At 40.0% G+C, this 25742-nt stretch overlaps 1 protein-coding gene across 1 annotated transcript in view; it reads left to right on the top strand.

Annotated features, from left to right (window-relative positions):
• Nucleotides 1-25742, top strand: part of SLC12A7 (solute carrier family 12 member 7) — a 42882-nt gene extending 17140 nt beyond the window's left edge. The window contains exons 9-22 of the mRNA XM_026039654.1: nt 998-1096; nt 1669-1726; nt 3624-3798; nt 4717-4835; nt 5860-5958; nt 7419-7538; nt 9478-9582; nt 10302-10470; nt 13004-13199; nt 14508-14677; nt 14799-14930; nt 17068-17175; nt 22545-22726; nt 25432-25742. Coding sequence (XP_025895439.1) covers nt 998-1096; nt 1669-1726; nt 3624-3798; nt 4717-4835; nt 5860-5958; nt 7419-7538; nt 9478-9582; nt 10302-10470; nt 13004-13199; nt 14508-14677; nt 14799-14930; nt 17068-17175; nt 22545-22726; nt 25432-25702 — 2003 coding nt within the window. The 3' untranslated portion in view covers nt 25703-25742. The remainder of the gene's footprint in view (nt 1-997; nt 1097-1668; nt 1727-3623; nt 3799-4716; nt 4836-5859; nt 5959-7418; nt 7539-9477; nt 9583-10301; nt 10471-13003; nt 13200-14507; nt 14678-14798; nt 14931-17067; nt 17176-22544; nt 22727-25431) is intronic.

Raw genomic sequence — 25742 nt, 5'->3', positions numbered from 1 at the left:
CGCACAAAATTCTTACTTTGTGTGTCACTTCTGTGTCAATAAACCTCCCTGGTGCTAGAGAGACGTAGGTGACTGGGCATTTTATGGGTTATAGGTCTGAAACGACTAGAGAATTATTTTTTTTCCTGTCAGGATTGCAAGCTTAGATCAGTTGTTTTCCACTTTCCTTAGATTTCGTTTGACTCAAACTGTGGAAGCTTTCTTCAAAAGTCCAGTTTAAATAATCATAATCTTGAGCAAAGAGAAGGGGTTCCAATGCGAAGTTGCAACACTGTCTCCTAGTAGGATACCAGGAGGACATGTCACTTCATTCTCTCCCAGCTGCCCCTGGTTTTATGTATTATTATTATTATTATTTTTTTTTATTCACATTTCCTGATGAAACCCTGCCAGACTGATACATCATGTGGTAACTCGGCCAAGTTCCTCTTGCACTGGGACCAAAGGGGAGCTGGCAGAATTGGTCAATAAYTGTACAGTATCTCTCCACTCCTCCTGGGGCGTGTGCTAGAAAATACCTTTGTTATCTTGTTAGACTGAAGGAGAGGTGTGAGCCTACAACCTTGTGACCCTTTCTCTTGTGCTCCTTTCTTTTTGCTTGTAGTTTTAGTATTCACCTTACTGCTTGCACATCTCATAGCATATGACTCCTTCTGTGGAAAGCTAATATATTAGGGCATATTAGGGCATATTAGGGCATGCTGGCTAAGATTACTAGACCCCTGGTTCATTTGGGAGAAAGATGTTACAAACTTTACTGTAGTCAATATATTTCTCAATTAAAAAAAAAAACAACCTGAAGGATCATTTTTGTCAGTGTAAGTGGAATGTGTATTAGTAACCCAAAATTCTTAATTGAATAAAAATATAAAATGAGGATTTATGCAGAGATTTAATGGACTTCTACAGGCTGCTCCAGTGGGATTTGTGTTTAATCTGATTTATAATCAAGTTGCTTTTTGATGTATAAATTTGATCTCTTCTCAATTTTTTTAAGGTATAATGGCAGGTTCAAACAGATCTGGAGATCTTAAGGATGCTCAGAAATCTATTCCTACTGGAACTATTTTGGCTATTGCAACTACATCTTTTATTTGTATCCTTTATGTTTTAACTAAATTTTCTTTCTGCTCTTGTTTATATTGCCACGGGCCAGTGTAGGTATTTCTAAGTCTTTTTGAGTTGTCTTAGTACTGAACCTAAACCAAAATTAGATCATATGTATGTATTTTTTTTTCTATTAATGCTTCAAATTCCAGGTAACAATTGATGGTTTTAGTTAAGTGACACATTGGCTTTTTGGTACCATGTTTCAAATAGCAGACTGCTTTGTTACCACACTTGATGTACCAAGCAATCATCCTAAAGCAAACGGCCACCTCACCAGAGACTGTTAAGCTTTCAATGCTTACAAGAAGCAAATGCAGAGCTCACAGAGAAAATAATGTTCTGCTGCATGAGCTGGTGACTTTCAATGTTTTGGAAGCCAATTGTAGAATAAGTGCTGTCATAGCAAAAACTAACCAAAATGCTCTAGTAGGAAAAGTTTAAAACAAGAGCTTGATTATTGAGGGGGTGAGTGTGCACATGAAAACTGTATATAATGAAACGTTTGCTTATTTATTTCTGCTTGCATATAGTGTAATCTTCCTTCAGTCTCAGCAATAGATCTCTCCTGCATAGTCCTGTTTGGTGCCTGTATAGAAGGTGTGATATTAAGAGACAAGTAAGTTGTCTTCGAGCACGGGTGCTCCTGGGCTGTGTTTCTCTGTGACTGTGTTTCAGTAGTGAGCTGTTTCAGAAGGAAATGTGTGGCAGCTGCACGAGCAGGAGAGCTGCTGCAGGAAGGCTCTAACACACAGTCAGGCTTATTTCTGATGCATCCATGACTAGCTTGGGGCTATTTTGGAAAGACCAAGATGCCTGTCAGTTTAGCTTTCACCCGTGCAATTGCTTAGAGGTGCATAAGACACAGCATGGAGTGTTACAGGTGAGCAGAATATAACGGGGGAAACATCTGCAGAGTCTCCAGATCTGGGTGACTTTGCCAGGCAAGCCGCTCCGGGCACCGTGGGAATGYGGGGGCTTCCGTCTCGCCTCCCTGCCAGGGCCGCCTTCTTTTTCCTGACAACCAAGGTAAGAGTTTGGATTACAGCAGTGTGATGGATGCAGTCTGAAAGCTGCTGCTGGAGAGGGCTCCCAGGCAATCCGTGGGGCTGGCAGGGGGGTCTTGCAGAGTAGAAGCAGAACCGGYGATATAAATACAATGAATAGACAGCAAAACAGTGAAAACCTGTCTTCCTGCCTAAACCAATGCAATAATTGGCAGGGGATCATCCGTACTTCCAAGCAGTGGGGCTGCATCAGCAGAATTTCCGAGTAATTTTTCCTAGTAGTAAGTGTGCTTGTTCAGATCGGTGCTGAAGAAGCACAAAAAGTGAATTTTGAATTACATAATAGCTCTGCATACATCTATGTAAGCTTGCATTTCTCTAAGTAACTTATTGGAGATTTGCTGGACAAACAGCTTCTCGCAAGCAGGCTGTGTTGGAGCAGGAGCCCTGCATCCCTTTTCTCTCCCTTTTACTGCTGCCTGTTCTTGCCTGGCTGAGATCCAGGATGCTAGTAAAATTTATGGACTTTGTGTTGTTTCACGCTGTCTTATTTTTGGTAGGGAATGTCATAATATGTGCCATGCAAGGAAAAAAGAAAAAAAAAAAAAAAGCTTGTCTTTCACTGTTTGAAGTCTTTCAGCTTTCAAGCTGTTCCTACATGTTTTAATAGCACACAAGGCACTGGAATTTTGCTGTGGAGTGAGGGCCCAGCTGTATAAGTGCTATCAGAGAGGCATGGCATGTCTCTCTCCTCCAAGTCAAAGGCTGTGTTTTTTCCTCCCTTCATCTACTGAGAAAAGCATATAGCTGTGCACACAAGCTTCGGGCACATACAAGATTTTTGAATAATTTTTTTTTAAAAGAGCCTTTTCATTGCTTTACCTGGAATAACCATAAAAGAATGTAAAACTGATCTCAAGAACAACCCCACTGGGATGCAGTACTATGAAAGCACCTTGTCCTGACTTCTCCTGCTGGCCCTTAGTCATTCTTCTACATTACATCAGGTGACACAATGGTTGGAGACATGTGGATAGCCTGGAACGACCGTATCTAGCAGCTTCTCTGTGTTTCCTTCTGTCAAAGTACCACCGTATTCAAAAGGAAAGGATAATCTTTTTATTTTTGTGGCTCTCCTGCTTTATTCTCCTGGGCTTACCTCTGTGACAGGCTTGTCCAGCAGCCCTTTGCAGCCTGCTTCCTAGTATTCACAAAGATCAGCAGAATCTGCACTGAGGTCTTTCGCCAGGGCCATGATCCTGTGAGGTCTGCCAAGATGCATGACACAAGTTACGAGGCACAAATTATCAAAAGTTCTCTTAAAAGCTTAATAAAGAGAAGCTGGTTTCCTGGAAAATCTTGTAGCGTGTGCTGTCATGTGGTGTTTATTGGTGAACAGCTCTGTAAACCAAAGGGTAGAGATGTGGGTGTTGATATTGTAGTAAAAGCTATTTTGGTACTCGGTGCTTTTATTAAATTCTATGAGTATTTTTTTTCCTCTTCCCTAAGGTTTGGAGAAGCAGTTAATGGAAACCTGGTGGTCGGTACGCTGGCCTGGCCTTCTCCGTGGGTCATTGTGATTGGCTCCTTCTTCTCCACGTGTGGTGCTGGTCTTCAGAGCCTCACTGGTGCTCCCCGCCTCTTGCAGGCCATCGCGAGGGACGGCATCGTCCCGTTTATTCAAGTGGGTTTTCGGTTCAGTACTTCCCATGTGTTCTGCATTTTGACAAAAAGGAGACGTTGTGTCTGTTTTCCCTGTAGAACTGCAAGAAAGGTTTGGCGCTCTGTCTCCATATGTGAAAAAATGGATCCAGTTATTGCAGGGCAAAGCCTGAACTGGTGTATTCTTTTGGAATTTTATTAACTTTATTCTTCYGTATCGGAGTTAGAGGTTCAAAACTGAAAATAAAGATAGTCATAAATTCCCCTGTAGGTGGAAATGTACAAGCTAGGAAACAGCTGGCAGCTGAACTTCTTGACTCAAGGCTGTGTTGACAGTTTGAGCTGAGTTGTTTTGATCTTGTTATGGGACTCCAAAAATACTTAACCTTTTGTGTCATAGAGCTGCAATTCAAATAAGAATTCATTTTGTAAGCTGAGGTGAAGAGAGAGGCAACAGTGTAATGACTCTTAACTTGAAGACTCCTCTGAAGTTTCTTTGCTTTTGCAATGAAGCTTGGAGTTTATTGAATGTCCGTCTCAAAACTATGAAGAGACAGTTACACAGCTCAGTGATAACCTATCAAAAGCWGGTTCAAGTATTCCCAGCTACTCAAAGTCCAGGTGTTCATATTTTGGGAACAGAATTAAGAGGCATTTCTCAGACTCAGCATATGCATGTGGACTTTAGACTTTGCTTGAACAGCCACTGCAGCATCTCTTTAATGTTGTATAGTAACTTTTTTATTTAAGCAAATATTTTTCATATTGGAAATGCATTTTCTTTTCCAACTTCATCTATGTTCTTCATGTAGATCCACTACTGCTCGTTCTAATAAATGACTACATTTGGTTCCAGTTAGAGTTGGTTCACAGTCTGCACGATGGTTTCACAACTGCATACTGAACAGCTTTCCATTCCTTTACCGTTTATTTGAACTAGGTATTTGGTCATGGAAAAGCAAATGGAGAGCCAACATGGGCCCTACTCCTCACTGCTGGTATCTGTGAGATAGGAATTCTGATAGCCTCCTTGGACAGTGTAGCACCAATTCTGTCAATGTAAGTATGGATCTGTTGTTTCACCTTATTTTAAGATAAATAATGTATTAACTAGGTAAATAATGCATTAATTATATATTTTTTTTCTTTGACATAATGCATGCTAGGTTTTGGTCCTTCTAATCTGAAAAAGCACTGCTTTGGATTAATGCTTCCTACAAGTTCATGGATAATAGATATTAACACTCATTTTTAAGTGTAGAATTTACACTTAGAAAAGTCATTAATACTTAAATGGCATTTAATGCTGCATGGAAAAAGCATCTAACATTCAGCCAACTTTAATCAATTAGTTTTTTTAAACTAATTTTATAGATGACAATTGCTTTCCCATGCTAGAATTTCTTCTCTTTTCAAAGAGTAGAAACTGAAAATTGTCTGATAAAAATTCATTTAGAATGAAGAGTATGGAGGGAGAAAAATAGTGYTATAAAAACTGATGGATAATAAATGGAAATTGCCTGTCGGCAGGTCCTGTAGGTTTCTTGATTGGGGCAACCTTCACTTCAGCTAGCTTCAGTCATGCATGGCATCAGCAGGAATGTGGGTTAAACTTAAAGCACATAGGGCTTTCTTTTTCTGAAATGGTAACTGGATATAATTTAGCAGTTTCTGTGAAGAAATCGGTGTGATACCCAAACAGGCAAGGGCTGTTGTGGTTTAGCAGTCTATCAACATGTGTGCATGTTAGGCATTTCACTACTGCATTTAGTGTCTGAATAGATTTAGCTTGAACTAGGCAGAAAATAAGATATATTGTGTCAAATGTCAAGGTTATTTGGTGATAATCAGTTGCTAGATTTTCTCCAAAATCTTCGAGAATTCCTGTTATTCTAGTACCGTGTTTTGAGATGGTTTAATATTCTAGAAACATTAACTTAACCCCAGTCTTGTGTTTTGTTGGCTCATGTGGTCCTTGTGTGAAAATTTCCATTCTCTTTATGGATTGCACTTGAGTTTTCCAATGCRAGTCTGTCTAGCTCATTTCCTATCTGAAAACTTTGTTTTTTCTGTTTCTTGACAGGTTTTTCCTTATGTGCTATATGTTTGTAAATCTGGCTTGTGCAGTGCAGACGCTCTTACGGACTCCCAACTGGAGACCTCGTTTCAAGTATTACCACTGGTAGGACATGTTCTTTTAAATTTTAAAAAACTGATTTTTAAATTTTAAAATTGATTTTTAAAATTTTAAAACTGATTTTTGCAGCCTTGATGTTGTTGCAGTTACAAAACCTCCTTTCTGACTTGAAAAAGTTAAAAGGTGGTTCATGTACTGAATACTTTAACAGCAACATTTACTTTCATGTGTTGGAATAGAATGGGGTAATAGCTTAGAAGGGGAAAATGCATGTAAGAGGCTGGGAAGGGGCTTGCAGGGTGACATTTAATTCTACTCATAAGCCTGGGATCTTCTGAATATAGGAGAATGAAGCTGAAATGTATTGATATTTGTCTATATTGTAATGATATTTGTATACAGAATTTATGATTTTTTTTATGAACTTTGATTTGACTTTCTTCCTTTTGAGTATTTAGGATTTGGTGTATAGAGAAAAAAAGCATATATATAAAAAGTCTCTAATATACATCAGTTAGCTCTTTATGTAGTTATATGATCACATCCTAATTTCTGAATTACTTTCAGCTCTGAGCTTTGCATGTGGTCTTTGGTAATTGAAGCAGACACTTGGAAAGTGGCTTGAGTTCAACCATCTCAATAAGACTGACCAAGTTCTTTAGTTTTATTGAATGTTTAATATGTGTGAATGCATATGTATATAGTGTGTGTGTATGTGTGTGTATGTAGTAATTCTGAGGACCTCAGACTATAATTATAGAGCATTTCATTGAAGAAAAAGATACAGTTGGCCTCAACTCTTATGTGATAAGGAAGAAGCAAATTAAAAGTTCAATAGAAGTTGAGTTTGCCTGTGCTCTTTCAGTATGGTGAAGGCCAGCTGTGATCTAGAAATGGGGACTAGTATGCAACTAGACGGAGTCTCAGCAATGTCCACTTGTGAGCTGGCCTTCCTCCTCCTGACAGAGAGGGCAAAACCAACATGTAACGTTAATCTGGAAATGCYTTTCTTACTGTTTTCGACTGCACTGCAGTTCTTTTTCTAAAAGCCTCTCCAAGATTTTTTCTCAGTATTTTCTTATCCTACTACTTGTGTGTTATTTTATTTTTGCATAAGTCTTCCTGTGTATGTTGAAAACATAATTCATAGGTCTAGCTTAATCTTGTGCATTGTTTGAGAAAATTTAAGCTTAAATTGTAAAGGATGGCAAGTGATGGAAACCTGTTTTGAAAATGGTTCTACTTGGAGGACACTCAGTAGAGTTTCAGAACTGACAAAAGTAGTAAATCTGTTATATCTAATTCAATTGTATTTCATGCGAGGGTTCAGAATGCAGCTCTTCACATACTGAAATTGGAATAATGTATTTTTAGTTACAGATTAGCTATAAAAATAGCTTTTAAAGGTAGGAGAGGACTTTCTGGGAGTTGTCTTAAATAAGAAAGTGACTTTGTAGAATATTTGCATGCATATTTAAAAAATGGAAAAAAATGGTTTCTTTTAGGACCCTTTCATTCCTGGGGATGAGTTTATGTCTTGCCTTGATGTTCATTTGCTCTTGGTACTATGCTTTGGTTGCCATGCTAATCGCAGGATGTATTTACAAATACATAGAATATAGAGGGTAAGACCACATATCTTATTTTTATATTTAATATCTTTAATATTGAGCAAAAAGTGTTTTTATGTAAAATAGATGCAATTGAAGTAATAGAAATAAGTACTTTCTGCAAGAAGGTAAGATCCAGTCACTGCTTTTAAGGATTATATGCTTGTGGGACCTTGATTTCRATAGAAGTTCTGTTCCACAATCCCCCAAAGCCCTAACTAATCAAAATAACAATAAGGCTGGAAAATCTTACCTGAACACCGGGTCTTGTGTCAGRTTTTGGACTATAAAGTGTGTGGTGTGTGTAAGTGTCTTTTTAATATATATTAATATATTTTTTTAGTAAGACTTTAGTTTTCAGAAACATTCTACCTTTATGTTAGGAAGAAACTATTACAAAGCTTTACTTAATACCRTGTGCCAAACACTAAAACCTCACTTTTGCATGGCGTTTTGCTTTCTTTTAGCTTAAGCCATAATGAATGAGCTAGAGAACCCACTGAACATGCTTTTTTTTTTTTTTTTCTGCAAGTCACATGATCTTTAAGTTGCAAAATACTCTTTGTATGTATTGTTAAATGCATATAACACATGAATCACACTTAAAAGAAATGCCCTGAAGTAGGAGACTCTACATGGTCAGTTCATCAGTAAGAACATTTAGAGGTGATTTTGATTAAGAGAATATATACCATGCCCAATGCTAAAATTACTGTAGTTAAAAAAAATAAAATAAATTAAAATAAAATGTAAACTAAGAGCAAGAGATTGAAGATAAGCAAGCTATTCAGATAAATAATTAAGCACAGTTCCAATTCCATGCTTAAACTGTAAACGTTATACTGCAAACTGCTTCACGCTGTGGATTCATCATCGCTTAATATCTCCATCTGCAGATGAGGTGCTTTTCTAGATTTTATTTATTTATTTTTAATATAGCTGCAATTGCTGGTTTCAGTGCAAGGAAAGTCTCTTGCCTGTTTTAGTGAGAAAGTCTAAACACCTGATACAATTCTGGTTATGTGTATATATGTAGGAACGCACATGTACATATAACTTGGCACACTGGATGTTGGAGCTTGGCCATYGCATCTCCCCTTGAAAACATAGGCAGAACTTCAAGCTTAGGAGCTTTGGCTAAGCACAAAAAAGAAGTAAAACTCTTAAAGATGCTGCCTTCAAAAAATCTCAAATTTTATTTTAATTTTCCATGACTAAATATGACTGCATCTGTTGGTGGCTGTTTTAATAACCACCTTATTCTTGAACTTTGGAATGCAGTTGGGCTTGTTTAGTGGGAATTCTGAAAGAGGGCTAAAGGTAACAAAGCTTGATCAAAATTAAGGTCAGGAAACGAGCGAGGGTGTTGGGAAGGAAGGGCGACTGGAAGGTGGAAAGGAATGAGGGAGAGACGGAGCAGGCAGAAGGTGGAGGGAGAGATGGGGAAGACCAGCTTAAAGTAACAYCCTTTAGAAGAAAGAAAAAGAAAACCCAGAAAAATGTCTGCAACCTGTGTCCAACTATTCTCTATTATGACTGGCCACCTACTACATAACATAACCTTGCACTGGGAGAAAGGGGTGAGTGTAGAAAGACTCAAGGCAGTCAAGAGGGAAACAGTAAAGCTTTGGGGGTGCACAGGGGAGAAGCTGCCAAGAAAAGGAAGTCAAGAATTGTATAATGGTGAGGTAGGAAGGCACAACAAAAAGGTCCAGAGAAAGTCAATGTTTGTTATGGAACGTGAATAAAATAGAACAGAAATACTAAGTCCTTCTCAAAAGGAACCGAGACGGTTTCAGGTTAGTCAGCCTTCATCTGCAGTTCACACGGAAGCAGAGCTGTTTTCAAAGCAGTCACATGAAGTGTCCATTACTGACAAGGACAAGAAAGTGTGTGCGATTAGTTGGAACAAAATGCCAGTGTTAACGGGATCTCTTTCCTCGCACTTCCCAAGAGCGGAAAAGGAGTGGGGCGATGGGATCCGAGGCCTGTCTCTGAATGCAGCTCGCTACGCTTTGCTTCGCGTTGAGGACGGGCCTCCGCACACCAAGAACTGGAGGTAAGAGCTCTAGGTGGCCAAGTTCACACCATAGTAAGAGGATGTGAATCTGCTGGAAGAGTCAATAGCTACGATGGTTTTTTTCATTAAAATAACATGGCGACTTGGGCACAGCCAGAATGTGGTTGCAATTTTACCATTTTATTGCAATGTTGCCTGATTTCAGCCAGCAGCTTTGAAAGGATGGTGTCAGACTTCTAGGGGCAAATCAACTGTAACTCAAAAGCAGGTGGTGATGACTGTTTTCTAAAATGGAGAACTTTAATGTTTGATTATTTATAGCTTTTTGGACTCACGGCAGCAGTGATAAGGGAGTCTTTCTGTCCTCCTGAAAATACAGAAGGACAAAAGCAAAAGCCAGTACTTGGGAGACACTCATCCATTGCAGTAGTATGGGCTGAGGGGCAATTCTGGTGAGAAAGACCTGTGGTTCCTGATGGATACCAAGCCCTCAGTGTGCCCTGCAGTGCCAAGGGCTGCTGGCACATTGGTCTGTGTCCACAGAAGCACAGGCAATATATTGAAGAAAGTTRGAACAAAGCACTGTTGCTATTGCAAATTAAGTACTTGATTCAGTGGCAAAAATTCAACTGTCAAGCAAAGGTTTCATGTGTTACTACTTTTTTTTTCCTCCCTCATTTTTCCTGCTTTATGTGTAAGCAAATGCAGAAGTAGGTAGATATATAGGTGTGTTGGGTTTTCTGTTTTGTGTTTTGCAGGCCTCARGTCTTGGTCTTGTTAAATCTGGATTCCGAACAGTTAGTAAAACATCCTAGATTGCTTTCTTTCACCTCTCAGTTGAAGGCTGGTAAAGGGTTGACTATAGTGGGATCTGTTCTTCAGGGAATCTACTTGGATAAATGTGTGGAAACCCAGAAAGCTGAAGAGGTATGTAAAAACTTACAGCTTAGAAATAAATTTTATTTTCATTGATCTTTAAATATTAAATCCAGATACCTGATGTTTTGAAATGGAACAGACTGCTTTGAAGCAGGGAATAAGACCCAAACTTTGACTATCAACACAGTCAAGGATTATATTTACATCTATAAAACAAACTGCTGTGCTGCAGTAAAAAGTCTTATGAAATGTTCCAGTAACATGAAACATAAAGATATTTTTCACTGTGCTCCCAGTCATATTAGTCTTCAAAAAGCTAAATGATGGTTTATTATTTTGTGTTAAATGGTCTTTGAGGCAGTTTGTTAATTTAACAAATCCAGATCTTTGTYGTGAATTCATTCTCTGGATATGTACTTAATGGTTCCTGTGTTGCTGTAGCAATGGGTGCTAGAGCCAGGATTGGGAGCAGTCTTTCCTTGAATCCTAGTCTGTTGTCTGAATGGTAAAAAGCCTCCTTGAGGTTCTCAGGCTTGATATTTCTTCTTTCAATTTGCCCAGTATACCTAGAGATGGCAGAATAAAGTAGAAAAAAAAACATTCTAAGTGTTCATATAATACGAGATGGCATCTAATTGTATAACAAATACAAMTGCATTTAATCTTTCTCCTGTTAACTTGAATTTACAACTGGGTTTACGTAGTAGTGAGCTTGTGGGAAGCCATGACCAAGTTCAAACTCAGAGCTTGAACTTTCAATGTAAGATAAGTTCTTATTTTTGTTCTGTCTTAAATGACTTGTGGGGTTTTTTTGTGTGTTTTTTTTTTCAAGTTATTTATTTATTTATTTATTTATTTATTTACTCCGGTATAGAGATAGCTCTTTAATAGACAACTAAACTCGCTTTTCTTTGGAAGGTGTCCTTCCATCTTTCCAGAGCAGTGACGCTTTGGCAGGGAGTAGCGGGTCGGCCCTTGCAGGTTGTCGATGGGACTTGAAGTGTTGTGCTTAGCTCCGTGGCGCCGTCGGGCTGAGGCTGGAGAGTCACCTCACTCTGCCTGGCGCTGTCCCCCTTGCCCAGCTCCCAGTCACTGGCAAGACCCTTAGCACCATGTGGCAGGGCCGGGAGCCCTTGTGACTGTGATCTGGCCATAAACCTGAGGGGAAAATGTAGGGAGGAAGGGGCCAAGCTCTTCTCAGTGGTGGCCACTGACARGGCAAGGGGCAATGGGTGTAAGTTGAAACCCAGGCAGTTCCCTCTGCATGTGAGGAGGAACTTCTTCAGTGTGAACGTGCCAGAGCCCTGGCACAGGCTGCCCAGGGAGGCTGTGGAGTCTCCTTCTCTGGAGATCTTCCAAACCCGCCTGGATGCCGCCCTGTGCCCCGTGCTCTGGGTGTCCCTGCTGGAGCAGGGGGTTGGACTAGATGATCTCTAGAGGTCCCTTCCAACCTCAACCACTCTGTGATTATTCTGTGATAAAAAGSGAGCAGGAGCTGGGAGGGCTGCTAAGAGGAGCCCGTCACAGCAGACCACCTGTTTGCAAATAACTTGCCACGGATGAGCGTGGGCGAAAGGAGCTGCCCCTCCAGAAACTGGAAACGCGCTTCAGTGTTGATCGTGTTTCAGTCCGCAGYGTCCTCTGCCTTTCTGATGTAGCCACGGCCATTCTGTGCACGTAGTGTTACTGTTTTCTCTCTARCTGAGCGTTAGTTTGAGTCTGAAAAATCCCATCCTTTCAATGAGTCACGTGGGAGGGAGTTCAGCATGGTAGCAGGCGAGGGGAAAGCACCAAATTTCTAGCCTGTTTCTTTTAAAATAATAATAATAAAAAAGTATTAAAGGTATTTAGAAATTCAGAGTATTAAAGGTATTTAGAAATTCAGAGGGAGAATTTTCAAATCATGCAATGAAAGTGAGAAATGCCAAAACTGGTGTTTCCTATTACCCCTCAAAATCAACAATAAAAAGAAAGTATTAAATTACTGTAATAAAACAAACACATAAACCAATATCTTTTTTGCTTGTATTTATTCAAGACATTCATCCTATTGTTCAGTGATTCTAATAAACATCTGCAAACCTTACTTTGCAGTGCAATGGGATTTAATTGAGAATTATCCTATAAATATCAAAATTGGTTTAGGAGCTTTTGCCTCAAGTCCTTCAAAAGTCCTTGCCCCCACTTCTTGGAGTTGAAAGAGGAGGGGAAATTGAAGGCCAATTTCCAGCAAATATTGTCATTACACAAGGAGGTGCTGGATCAGTCAGCAAGGCTCTAGCTATGCCTGCCCTCAAGCAGTGCTGCTTTATTTATCTTTGTCAACGCCAGCTTATTTGTATCATGTTCATCCTTCTCTGGGAAGAAAGGGCTGCCTATCTAATGCGATTAAAAACCTACTGTGTGGGTTCTGAGCACTCTGATGAAAAAAAATAAGTATATGTCTGTGGACTTGGTGCTTCCTTGATGTTGGTTACGTGTTGTATTTAATGCTTTGCTGGTATTTAGTGCTGCTCTTCCCCGTGATGGTTATCATGAGTGCTGACTGTATTTGTCCACGTGTCATCTTCCTTTCCGACAGAATGTTAAAGCTTTAATGGGAATAGAAAAAACAAAAGGCTTTTGCCAGATTGTGGTTTCTCCAAGTTGCAGAGATGGCATATCCCATTTGATTCAATCGGCTGGCCTAGGGGGGATGAAGCACAACACAGTCCTCATGGCGTGGCCACAGTCRTGGAAGCAGACAGAAAACTATTTCTCTTGGAAGAATTTTGTTGGTATGTATGTGTTGGCGCTCTTGGGTGATTGCAGGGCAGCTGTGTAACTAATGGATTTGCTATGTCAGATGTAGGTGATAGCGAACAACCATTTTATTTTTTCTGCTTCATGTGTCACTTGCCTGATTTCTTATGGAAAAGATTTTTTCGGCCCAGGATTTTTTTTTTTTGTGGCTCTCTAACCTGTCTGGTCTTTTAACATCTGGAGTGTTTCATGTCAAGGCATCTACACGGGTCATTACTCCTTTCTAGGACTTCGGTTCTGCAGTTTTGATCTGGTTTGGGAGCACCTCAGTTCATCTAAACTATTCTCTCATCCTGCAGAAACAAAATTAAGCCACCATCTGGTTTTGTTAGTTTTCCCTCCAAATATTTTGGGTTTCTATAAAAAGCTGCAGCTATTACAAGCTAAACAACATGAAGCTGGTAATGCCACTTGTAATTTAACTCTCTTCCCCTCGTACTGGGCTCTGTAATCTCGTGTTGCTCTAAAACTACAAATTTTCTTTAGAAAGATGCCTGTTTCTGATGAGGGTGTGATGTTGTCCCCCTCCCTCTCACCTCCTTTCACCTTCCTCCAAATCTTTTGAAGAATGTAAATCATTTCTTTGGTAGYTGATTATAATACTTAAGTGTTTTCTCACAATTTCTTTCCCAGCGTGGGGGGTAATTGCTGAGGTTACTCTGTCTTTCACTTGACTTTCTCTGGGAAATTTGGAACAATAATTTCATTTGAAACTATGGAGTATTCAAAGATTATTGCAAAATAAGCATTAGTGAGCTGGTGGTCATTTTAGAAGTGTTGTAGGCATAAGCTACTTAAACACTTAGGAACAATAGATTTATCCSTAGCTTTAAATACTGCATCTAGCTTTATACATTGTAGAAATATCACTTGTCTTTTTTTCTGGATGCAGAATAAAACTGTTTATTGTGTATAATATTCTCTTCTCTATTCTAATGCCCCAAATGCTGGCATTACATAATTGCTGAGCAATCCTCTATTTATAATCTGTACAGGCCACACTAGTTTCCTTAATGTGTCTAGCTCCCCCCTACTTCCTGTCATCTTATTGTCATCTAATTTTATTGTTCCTGTTTGTTTAAAAAGCATCTTTCTGTTCAACTTCAACTCTTACTTTTCTTGTTCTCCTAAGCAGATTAGTCATTAAGCCCTAGACGTCCCTTTTGCACCAAGGCAGAAACTCTGAGGATTTGAGCTTTTAAACCCTTCTTATTACTATCTTTTATCAAACCACYGACTGAAATCCAGAAGCTCTTGATCTAATGTCTTGTTTCCTCTGGCAGACACTGTACGAGAAACAACAGCAGCTCAGCAAGCTCTGCTGGTTGCTAAAAACATYGACTTGTTTCCAACAAACCACGAACGTTTCACGGATGGGAACATCGACGTGTGGTGGATTGTTCACGACGGGGGCATGCTGATGTTGCTGCCTTTTCTTCTTCGACAGCACAAGGCAAGGACAGCAAAGTGCCTGGGACTTCATTTACTTGAACTAATAATTGAAAGCAGTTTTCGTGTTGATAGAATTTTATATGGTGAGCAGCAATTGTGTTCAGTTGCTAAATCTCTCGTAGGTTTGGAGGAAATGCAAAATGCGCATATTCACCGTCGCTCAAATGGATGATAACAGCATTCAAATGAAGAAGGATCTACAGATGTTCTTGTATCACCTTCGCCTGAATGCTGAAGTGGAAGTTGTTGAAATGGTAGGTAACTGCATTTGAGACTAGATTTGGGAAACTGGATCAGGCTACAGTCTTTTCTCTTTGGACTTACGTTACTAGGTTCAAAAGGATAAATGCAGTTTCCCAAATACACCGACAAAATGGTTTTAAGAGCAACGTTTATTTCTGACTGTGTCACAGTGCTAATGTTCAGGGCAGTAGATTTAATAGGATGTTGGGTGGTTTTCAGCAGTACTTGAGTTATTGATCTTTATGAGGATTAGTCCATGGAGTAATTCCCATGCGGTTTTAGGGATTCCTTAATCTGGAGATGCTCAAACTGAAGTTGGAGAGGGGGACATGTTCAGTTCTAGTCCCTTCTCATGCTGGATAACATGGGATTACTAGATGTAGAAGAAACAACCTTTCATTTCAGGGGCCTGCCTGCTTAAAAAAAAAAATCATTCAGGAAGGAAAAGGCTTGACTTTTATTTTCTTGCTATGTCGCCTACCTTGACATTGCCACTCCCTTGGCACTGAACGGCAGGAAAGCAGCCACAGCTTCTGCTGTTCCAGATAAAGCCAAAAATGAAAAGAGACCTTCYACAGTACCATTTTTATAGGTATCCATCATCACCTTGGGAGTCGTATAGTGCATAGAAGGATCCTTTGGAGTAGCCTCTGAGATTGCATGCAAACAGTGAGCGAACACTATTCCCCAGCTTTTCCTTCAGGTCTTACAAAAAGACAAACATTAGGACGCTAAAGCTGTGTAGAGTTGTTCTCCTATTTAGAATCTCTGACTTAATTTTCCTTTTTTTGGATAGAATTGTATGCCATGTAAATTGTTCTTGCAATAACAAGAGGAAAGAGAAATGACAGCAATGCTGTGCAATCAAGTCACAGGTTTAATAAGTTAAACATTAGTGAATTCTTTAGTTATAATTTATCCAGGAGTGTTTCGGTCACTTGTAACTTACAGTACCCCTATTCCAGAYAGAATAAGTTACAACTTCCAACTCCATGGGTTTGGTACCTCATCTATCTTCAGATAAGACTGAAGGATATGACCTTATTTAAAAAAACATGGTGTTCGGTTCCGAACAACGTATCTTTTAGAAGATGTATCTCCCTCTGTTTTCTAGTTCTGGTTTATCTGGAAACTCGATCCTCATTAGTGAAAGTTTATTTGCATCCGTCCTGTTCCATATTGTGGCGAAGTGAATTTTACAGCTTTTTGTGAACTAGTCTAAGCTGCTAAAAAGAGGGTTAGTGGTACCCCAGGTCCCTTTGGTAGTGAAGGGACAATTTCCTTTCTGGCTCTCACAAGTTGACCAGTGTGATATCCAAAGGCAGACTAGGCACCTTATTACTGCTCCTTCCAAAGTGGGATGATGAAGAGCCTGAGTTTGGTTCCTTCCAGAACTCGAAAAGCTTATGAGCCATGTGACTTCTCAGATTTATTGTGCTCATTGGGCATAAAGCAAGAGAAGAATCTCTTATGTGCAAGGCATTTCTGGCAGTTTGTCACTGTTTTTAAAACATACATAGGTGAGAGAAGATGGTCAGAGTGCCMCAAGAGAGATCCAGGCTTGGTTGGGTTGTAAGGCAGAAGTCAGTTTAGGAAGTGCAGTTGATGCKTACGTGGAGGGTGTTTATCCCTGAGAATCTTCCAAAAGACAGAGGAACTGAGCGCCATTGACAGCATAGATGACTCCTGTAGCTGGCTACCTCTGTATTTTAGCTTTTACTATTTAGGTGAGAATATAAGCAGGAAGTTCTTCATAATTGCTGCTGTTGGTGAAATCATTATTTTATCGCTCTCGACTCTTCTAAAGACACAACTGTGCACGTGCCCCGGAGCCAGCAACGCAGACACACAAAGGCCTCTGTCCCTTTCCCATTTCTATATCTGCTTTGGAACAGACCAAAGACAAGTTCAGCCCTGGTACCTCACGCTTAACTGATACCGCGTCTAAGCTGGTAGAGTAGCAGASTGCTCTTTGAAGAGGAAGGCTTAAATAGGCTGAAGACCAAAATGATTAGTCAGATATAGGCTTGGGATGACTCTGATGCCATAAATGAATGCAGACTGAGTGAATGGAGGRGAGCACTGTCTAATTGCTGTTACAGTTTGTCTAATGGCTTCTGATGTTTCTAATACTAATCACTTTTGCAGTTTGAAAATGATATTTCTGCATTCACGTATGAGAAGACACTTGTGATGGAGCAGCGATCTCAGATGTTAAAACAGATGCAACTATCAAAGAATGAAAGGGAAAGAGAGGTAAGGACTTCATAATGGTGTTTTGTGAAAAATCAGAAAATAGTACTCCTTGGTGTCTCAAAATTTCTAGCTACTTCCTAAAAATCTTTTAAACAACATCCTATGCTACTTTCTCTACATTTGTTTTAATTTACTAGGTCACACAATGCACATTTCTTTCTTTGTGAATGAACACTTAAACCTAGAACATACAAAGTTGTAGGACTTTTTCTTGTTGATGCTTTTGTCTACTGGTAATTGTACCTCATTTAATGCCAAAGCCCTTTTGATGTTTAATCCTAGTTGTACAGTTTCTTTTGGTTTTATCCCTACTTTAGTCTTTTTTGATTTTTGTAGGACTTTTTAAAGACTCTATGCAGTACTTCTATAACAGAGTTCTGCTCTACACTCTCCTTCCTTTCTTGGCTGTCACGTAGTTGTCTTTTGATCTTAGCATACTAAGAATCACCTTTCTTGCTTACTTTATTGTTCCTAATTTTTCCTTTTTTTCCCCTGATTTCTTTTTTGTAGCCCAAAGACACTGTAAGGTTTTGTAGTCCACAGGGTAGAATTTATTTTTCTCCACTGAAACGTATTTCTTCTCTCTCAGTTGGGATGCTCTTCAAGAGTGTTGGTTGGAAACCAACCATTCCTTTCTTCCTTTCTTTTGAATCAGAGTTTTGCTTAATTGCTTTTCTCTGAATGTAACCATCACTATTGCAGCTTTGACTTGCTCCTTCCTACCAGCCAAGATGAAATCTAAGGTGTCTAAAACATAATTCACATTATGATGGAGGAAAAAAAAAAAAAATCATTTGACCTGAAATCACCGGATCTCTTTTCTTGTACACTCTTCTGCCCAAATAAAGGGCAATATCCACTTCTTCCCTCTAACTTAGCTTATTTAATTTCCCTTATTCTTTTCTGCTTTCTTCAGAAAATGTTGACAAATTAGGCTTCTTACTTTCTTTTGAACTTCAAATAAAATATGTACTGAGTTTGCTATGCATCTCTTAAATAAAAAAAAATCTTCTCATTCTTTGAGAACTGTTTCATGATACCATCTAGCCCTGCCAGTTTTATGATAACATCTAACACTTTGTTCTCCCTGGTACCAYAGTGTAAACTGTTACTGCTTTTGTTTGCATTCTCTGGATCCCTCTGTCTACCTCTCTCCAGATGTTTGGAGACAACTCTCATGTTCCAACTCCTGCTTCTTCTCTAAGGGTGGTTATAACTTTGTTCTTTYCTAGTACCACCTTTTTACAAAAGTAGTGTCTTAATCTCACTTGTGTGCTTGTCCCTCTTCAAGCCACCAAGGGAGCACAAACTTCTGTATGAAAGAGGCTATGGGCAGACTAAAGAGTGGGATTTGGAAAACAGGGAATCCTGCTGCTTTTAGCTGGTGGTATTTTGGCTGGGAAGTCAAATCTTCTAGTGAGTTAACTACCTATCTGCAAGTTTCTCCTTTGACATTAAGTAGTGGAAGGACATGTAATATTAGAAGGACTTTTTATATTTGATTTTACTTGTTTCTCTCTGCGCTTGCAGCAAATGGTAGGATTCCTGCAGAACCGTTTTAGTATATTTACAATATACTAAATATATTAAAAATACATAAATATTAAATAAAATTTAATATTTTAGTATATTTATGTATTTACTGTATACAGCAGAATTAAATAAAATCCCTTTGCACATGTGCGTTGTGCATGGGCTTTCTTCTTGGTCTAATTAAAGCACTGATCTTTTTTATTTAAAAAAAAAAAAATTAACTCAATCTAGTTAACTACCTGCCTTTCTAGAGGTTATTCAGAAGGAGTTATTAACCATTCTCTTTCCTTCAATGTTCCTTCAGTTTTGCAGTGTATAGTCAAGACTTACACTCCCTGGAAATTATATTTTTCTCAAGTCTTTGGCCTAATTTTTTTTCCTAGGTATTTTTGCTACTTGTTTGATTGCGGTAATTTGCTGTCCTAGGTGTCCAATGGTTGCAGACAGCATTTAATTATTCCATTGCTTTATATTTAGTACTAACAGATTCACAAAAGCAGTGACAGACTAGCAAAACAGGCAGTAAGATTCAAAATTGGAGTTAATTCTTCAAATTGGTTTGTGTAGTGTTGGTTCCTGTTATCAACAGAGAATAAGCTGGAAAAGTTTCTGGAAATGAAGAGCTYGGTAAGAACTCCAGTGATAGAACATGATGAGGACTGAGCGAAAGTGGGGGAAGACCCTTGACTCTTCTGCTCAGGTGCAGATGGAAATTTTGAAAGCATCACAGATGGAGAACGAGAATTCTCTAAAGTCTGTCTAGTCCCACCATTTCTGGAAGATAAGGAAGCTGCTCTTCAAGGATACGGTAGCATGTTGGCTCTCATTCATCATCAGAGGAAAGGGAGGAATAGTCAAGCCATCTTCACTCCTTGTGCTGAGACYTGTCCTGCATTTTGTGCAAAACAAATTAGTAACTTCTGAGGGAATTTGGAATTTTTTTTCACATGCACCTGCCATAACCAAAATCAGTTTTTTCTCCACTTTTAAATAATTGACCTGTTTTTGTTTTAGTTAGAAGCCCCAAGTTCACATTTTTTAAGAAATACCTTAATGCACCAGGGATGCAGTATATCACTATATATATATGTATGTCAGTAAACCTTTGTCAAAAGTAACCAGACTTACAAAAACCCTTGACACCAAATGTTATCCATTAAATAAGACAGTGTTGATTTTGAATAACACAATGTTCTCCTCTTTTCTGTAGACTGTTTTTGTCACTGGTAACCTTTTTATCCCAGATTCAGAGCATCACTGATGAGTCTCGAGGCTCAATCAGAAGGAAAAGCTACTCTAGTCCGCAGTCCCTTGGCCAGGATGTGCAGGCACTGCTGCCTAATGATTATGCAGAGGAGGAGGTAGTTGAACATAGTACTGACCAGATCTTTTATTTTTCACTGTAACACTTGAAGTGCCCCCATTAGAAAATGAACCATGGAACAACAACCTCTTTTGTGCATTTTTATTATGAAGCCATCCTTAATCTTGAATTTTAGAATGCCCTAAATTAATGAGTTTATCACACAAACTTTTTTGTTCTGAAYTGTTTCAGTAGCATGAATTACATCCTAATTTCCCTCAGACCCAGTATTTCTATAAGAGAAATACRTGGGTTCTTGGAGCCTGCCTATTTTCAGCATCACTCTCTAACCTGAAGGGTTAGAAGCAAAGATGCTTTCCTTGTTTCTTAATGTTTTTAATAGTAAGTGTTTGGTTGAAAGCAGATTTTTATGCTTTCACAGAGCACCTCCTTAGTGTTCCTGTACCGAAGAACTGAAGGTTCTCAGACTGCATTGATATGTAAGGATTTATTTTTTAAGTAAGAGAAGAACAACTCTCATGTTCCAACTCTTGATCCTTCTCTAAGGGTGGTTATAACTTTGTTCCTTCCTAATAGCACTTTTTTACAATTTTTTTTACAATTTCTTTTTTCTTTTTCTTTTTTTACTTCTGAAAAAGGCATTTTTACCCCATAAGTGCCACTATTTTCTCTTGCACTGTGAGCTGCAAAGGGAACAGACACACATAACCTTTAGTGTGCACTTCAAGTGTTGCTCCTCTCTAAAAATGTGTGTTTTAGTTTGTAGAAACACTGAATTCTCTTGTGCTTCCCCTCCCTTAGGAAGTAGGACAGGAATGTGGTGTTGTCCATGTAATTTGTGCTATTGTGGTAGCAAATTAACAAAAAATGTGTTCATTGTTTTGCGTTTTTTTTTAAGCGTGTGCTGTAGATCTAGAGTTTCTCTTGGCCTTGTTGTCTTTTCAGAAATGGAGATCTTTCTGTAAGGCAYGTGGACTGAATTTACCTTCTAGTTGCTAGTTGGAAGTTTGAGCTCGTGGGCTGCTGCTGTTCAATGTGCCTAGAGGCTGCTGTGGCTGCCAGCTGCTCCCTGTCTCATAGTAGCTGCTGCATTCGTAGTAATTTGGAGCTCTGGGTCTTGTTGAATAATTACGTGTGGCAGACCAAAATGTTATAAAAGTGACCAATAAATAGTGCTCTGCATTCAGGAACTGATGACAGGACAAAGTGCCGGAGGTGAGGAAGGGGGGTGGGAGCTGAGAACTGACCTGCTGTTTAAAAGCCCTCAACTTCAATCTTTTGGGGTGAGAGCATCACAGGCMGTGATATAAAAAACACACGGTGAACTCTGGGATTTGAGAATCCTCARTGTTTGCTTAGGGACAAGAAAATTGAGAAAAATGCACAGGTCCGTAGGCAGCTAAAAACAGCCCCAGTTCCTGTAGGGCCTGGGAAATGCGCGAGTGTTGAGGAAACACAAGGAGCTGCTTCAGTTCTGTTCCTGCTTTTGTGTGGCAGCGAAATCCAGCCCTCGGAGGCACCGTGTGTACGGAGGGATGTGACCCTCTCTCCTCCTGTGGATGCGAATGGGTTCCTATGGGGGCTAGGGAAATGGGTTAATGTTGTGATTTAATAAACCTCCCTGCAGACACTACATAACCACCCGCCAAATGTATCCAAAACCCCCCACAATTACTCATTCCCTTTACAGTTAGTGATGGGATGGTAAGGTATTGTTTGGTGCTGTTTATTTCTCTTGAAAATAATAAAAGATATAAGCATAGTATCAAGAGGGAAAGTTGTTTTTTAAGGAAAAAAAAATACTCCTTTCTTTCCTCAAGAGGAACAAGGGGAGTGGTGAATGGCAAGCCCAGAAGTGATTATGCAGCTGGGAACAATAATATATATATTTTTTTTTTTCTGAAAAGTGTGGTTTGTTGAATTCTTGCTATTAGAAGAGAGGAAAGGAAGTCTTTCCTCTGGAAAAAACTCTCTGGAAATGGAAGGCTTTATGGTGAGGCTGTGGCTGGCTTTGTTACCCAGTCTGCATTTGGATGCAGAAACAGCCTCCGTTGMAGAGGGAGCAAGAAAGCCAGAGCAAGCTCTGACCCTGGCACGTGAACCCTTCCAGTGATGGTACTTACACCAGTGTCAGAGCCAAGTGATAAACAGTGTGACTGCTGGAAAACCTGGGGAAAAATGAGCAAAGGCTTTTGTTTGCTCCTCGTCATAAGCTCCTGGTGTTGAGAACTCACCTCGGATTGCATTCGGCCTCACGTTAGCTTCTTAAGAAAACAATGTCCTATTCCAGATCTAATTCTGCAAATATAAGCTATTAACTCCATATACACAAGCGGTTTCACATCACATCAGAACCAAAACCGTCTGGTATTTGTTCCCAAAATAAAGTATTTTTTCTTCCATTTTCTTTTGTGTCACTGCAGTGAAATTGCATTTGAGGATGATAATTTCTGATCTGCAAACCCTCTTAGGGTTGAATGTTGGGTCTTTTGTTTCTCTCCCCTCTGGCCAGGCTCAGTTAATCCACGACAGAAACACCGCGTCCCACTCGGCTCCCACCGTGAAAGCCAACGTGGCTGCTGCGGCCCCGGAAAAAGTGCAAATGACCTGGACTAAAGAAAAGTTTGTAGCTGAAAAACATAAAAACAAAGAAACAAATCTGTCTGGTTTTAAAGATATTTTCAACATGAAACCGTAAGTATCCAGCCGTGTGGTGGTTGTGGGTTTTTTTGCAAATTGGGGCTTTGGTTTGTGGGGTTTTGGTTATTTAAAGCACAGCAGAAACATGATCTTTCTGTGCACTTAATGCTGTCCTTGTAAGGACTTAACAGCACCACTACCCTGAGGCCATTTAGTGGATAAGAGCTGCTAAATATACCTCTTAGCAGGACCATATTCCTATGGCCAAAACTGCCATGTGTATTCCTCTGACTGTCCTAAACCCACGAGTGAAATTTCATCTGTAGGTGACCAGCGTGCGTGTCTGTGCTTCATGTCTTCCATCCTCCCATATTGTGGGCAGTGCCCTAAGCCAGGGAGCAATARGGAGAAGGCAGCAAAATGCCAACCCTGTTGGGCTGGAAGGCAAGTCTGTGCCCAGCTTGATGTCATGGACACACAGAATCCCAGAATGGTTGAGGTTGGAAGGCACCCCTAGAGATCCTCTTGTCCAACCCCTCCTGCTCCAGCAGGGACACCCAGAGCACGGGGCACAGGGCGGCATCCAGGCAGGTTTGGAAGACCTCCAGAGAAGGAGACTCCACAGCCTCCCTGGGCAGCCTGTGCCAGGGCTCTCTCACCCTCATACGACTGGAATGACAGGAGGACATCAGCTGGTTTCCTCCTGTGCACCTTGTAGCATGCACACAGATACACAGTTCTCCTGAGTGCAGGAAGATGGAGCTCAAAGCGTGGCTGAGGACTCAGCTGCCTGTCCCCAAAGCAAAATTGTGGATGGCAGCAAAGATCTGGCATCTTACACCACRTGAATCCTAAAACAGACAGGGCTTGCAGACAGCAGACACAAGATTTTTAACAAAGTACATTCAGAGTTCAATTTCGGAGGGAGGAGGAATGCAAATTGGTTCTACCTGCTTTGTTTAGAAACCAAACAAACCAAACAGTTGCCTTCTACAAACTCCAGGCATCATCTCGATCACCCTGTTAGAGCACAACTTTGGGTTGGGCTGCATGGTTATGTCTGGGAAACGCTTCCTATTGCTGCGGTATCAGGATCATGCGAGGTGCTGGGCTGCTCCAGATGTTATTTTTRAACAATCGTAAATGAACAGGGAGTGGAAATTGCAGTTCAAACATGGTATGTTTGTGCAATGTAGTAATAATATTGCTGCATGAAAAATGTGCCTTATAGCATAAAAATCACTTCATACATGTTTGTTTCTCTTCCATGTAGAGAATGGGGAAATCTGTAAGTCTGTGTTTTATTTTCATTTAAGCTGTTTAGGCTGTGTTCCCTAGCCGTTGTGGTGTGACACGTTGTTTGCATGTTCCCTAAATCATGATTTGCAGTTTGTATATTGTTTTGTACCTTGCTGTGTATACTGTGATCTAGCATGTATCACTAGAAAACTATGTGCTGTCACCATCTGTTAATGTTTTCTCCTAAACGTTACCACCTTTCTAAACGTTACCACCTTTCCCTTCAAAGGAAGCCAGAAATTGTGGGGTTTAGTTTCTGTAGGAATTCAAAACTTATCTGGGGGAGAAGAGCCCTGAATTTTTTAGTTCTGTAATTACCCCCATGAAACAGTGACTGTATCAGTTTGGGAACGATGGCCCCATTGTGGTACAGCTTGGACAACGGGGATTTTTTTCCCTTTCACGAAGGAAACGGGGAGGGAAACGCCAGTTTTGCCTCATTTCTATGAAACCACCAGAGGGTAGAGGCAGCTTTGCAGGAGCGTGTGCTGCCTTTCGGAGTAGCAAAACTCCAGAGATGCCAGACTTGTTTGGACACCAGAGATGTCCCGCGTGCCACTGCGGGCCTGCACGAGCCCAGCAGGGCTCTGGGGCTCCGGCTGCAAGGCTGCTGCCAGAAAATAAAATTAAACTCTTAACGACCTTAAGAATATTGTGTAGGCTACGCAGGGTCGTACAAACGTCTTGGGTCAACACTGCAGCCCATCTGGGGTCCTGCAGTGCGTCACTGGCGCCGCTTCCTTGGGGTTCCCAAGTAAGACGTGGCTGGGAAGATGTGGGAGTTGCTCCGTGTTTCGTTTGGCTGAAGAGCATCTGAATCAGCCAAGATGGGGAAGGAAAGRAAAAAAATGCTTAGACTCCTACTAGTTTCTTCCTCTCACAGGCATGTTTATAGCCAAGATGGTATTTGTGGACAGAGCAAKGAAACAGCTAATAATAATAGTAATGCAAGGAGAGGCCTCTGTTTTGGTTCAGCAGCACTTGCTCTCTTCAGTGCATGACATGCTGGGAAAGCATTTTTCATAAATTCTGTGCTGCTGCTGAATTTACTTTTTRTCCAGGATTCCCAAGGGCTACAAGATCCTTTGTAGCTTTTGTAGCTCCTATGCTTTTGCTTCACAAACACTGCTAGTTTTCATATAACTCAATAAACTGAATTCTCAGTGTTTCTAACTAGAACTAATTTAAATAGAAATCAACTTTTTTTTTTTTTGTAAAAGATGCAGCTGACAAATGGGAGTTTTTTTTTTTGACAAACCAGATAAAACTGCTTGAATTTAARCATCGAATCTTCAAAAAATAACTTGCAATAGCTTATCCCTAGGCATCTCACTTCCTTATAAATTTATTTTGAATGCCCAAGTACTGGTGTAGTACATGCATACAGATTGAATTTATGCATTCATAAGATGGAATACTTAAATACTGTGGCAATGCTTAACTACTTGTTTGTGTCCTAGGAATCAGTCAAATGTGAGAAGAATGCACACTGCTGTGAAGCTCAATGGAGTCGTCCTTAATAAATCACAGCACGCACAGCTAGTTCTCCTGAATATGCCTGGACCTCCTAAAAACAGAAAAGGAGATGAAAACTGTATCCTTTACTATATTGCTCTGTATTTATTGACACTGGGAGTCTTGTTTGATGATTGTGCCATTGATAGGGTTATGTTGGTTTGGGAAAACAACCTTTACTTACAGCAATATGGTTTTCACGTGTGTGATTTTTAGTTCAGTTGATGTAGGATAATCTTCTGTTTTGAACTCTTCT

Source organism: Nothoprocta perdicaria, unplaced genomic scaffold (genome assembly GCF_003342845.1).
Source record: "Nothoprocta perdicaria isolate Ctin4 unplaced genomic scaffold, notPer1 scaffold_235, whole genome shotgun sequence".
In the NCBI taxonomy this organism is placed as follows: Eukaryota; Metazoa; Chordata; class Aves; order Tinamiformes; family Tinamidae; genus Nothoprocta; species Nothoprocta perdicaria.
The sequence above is the reverse complement of the archived record's forward strand: the minus strand, read 5'-3'. Positions and strand labels throughout refer to the sequence as shown.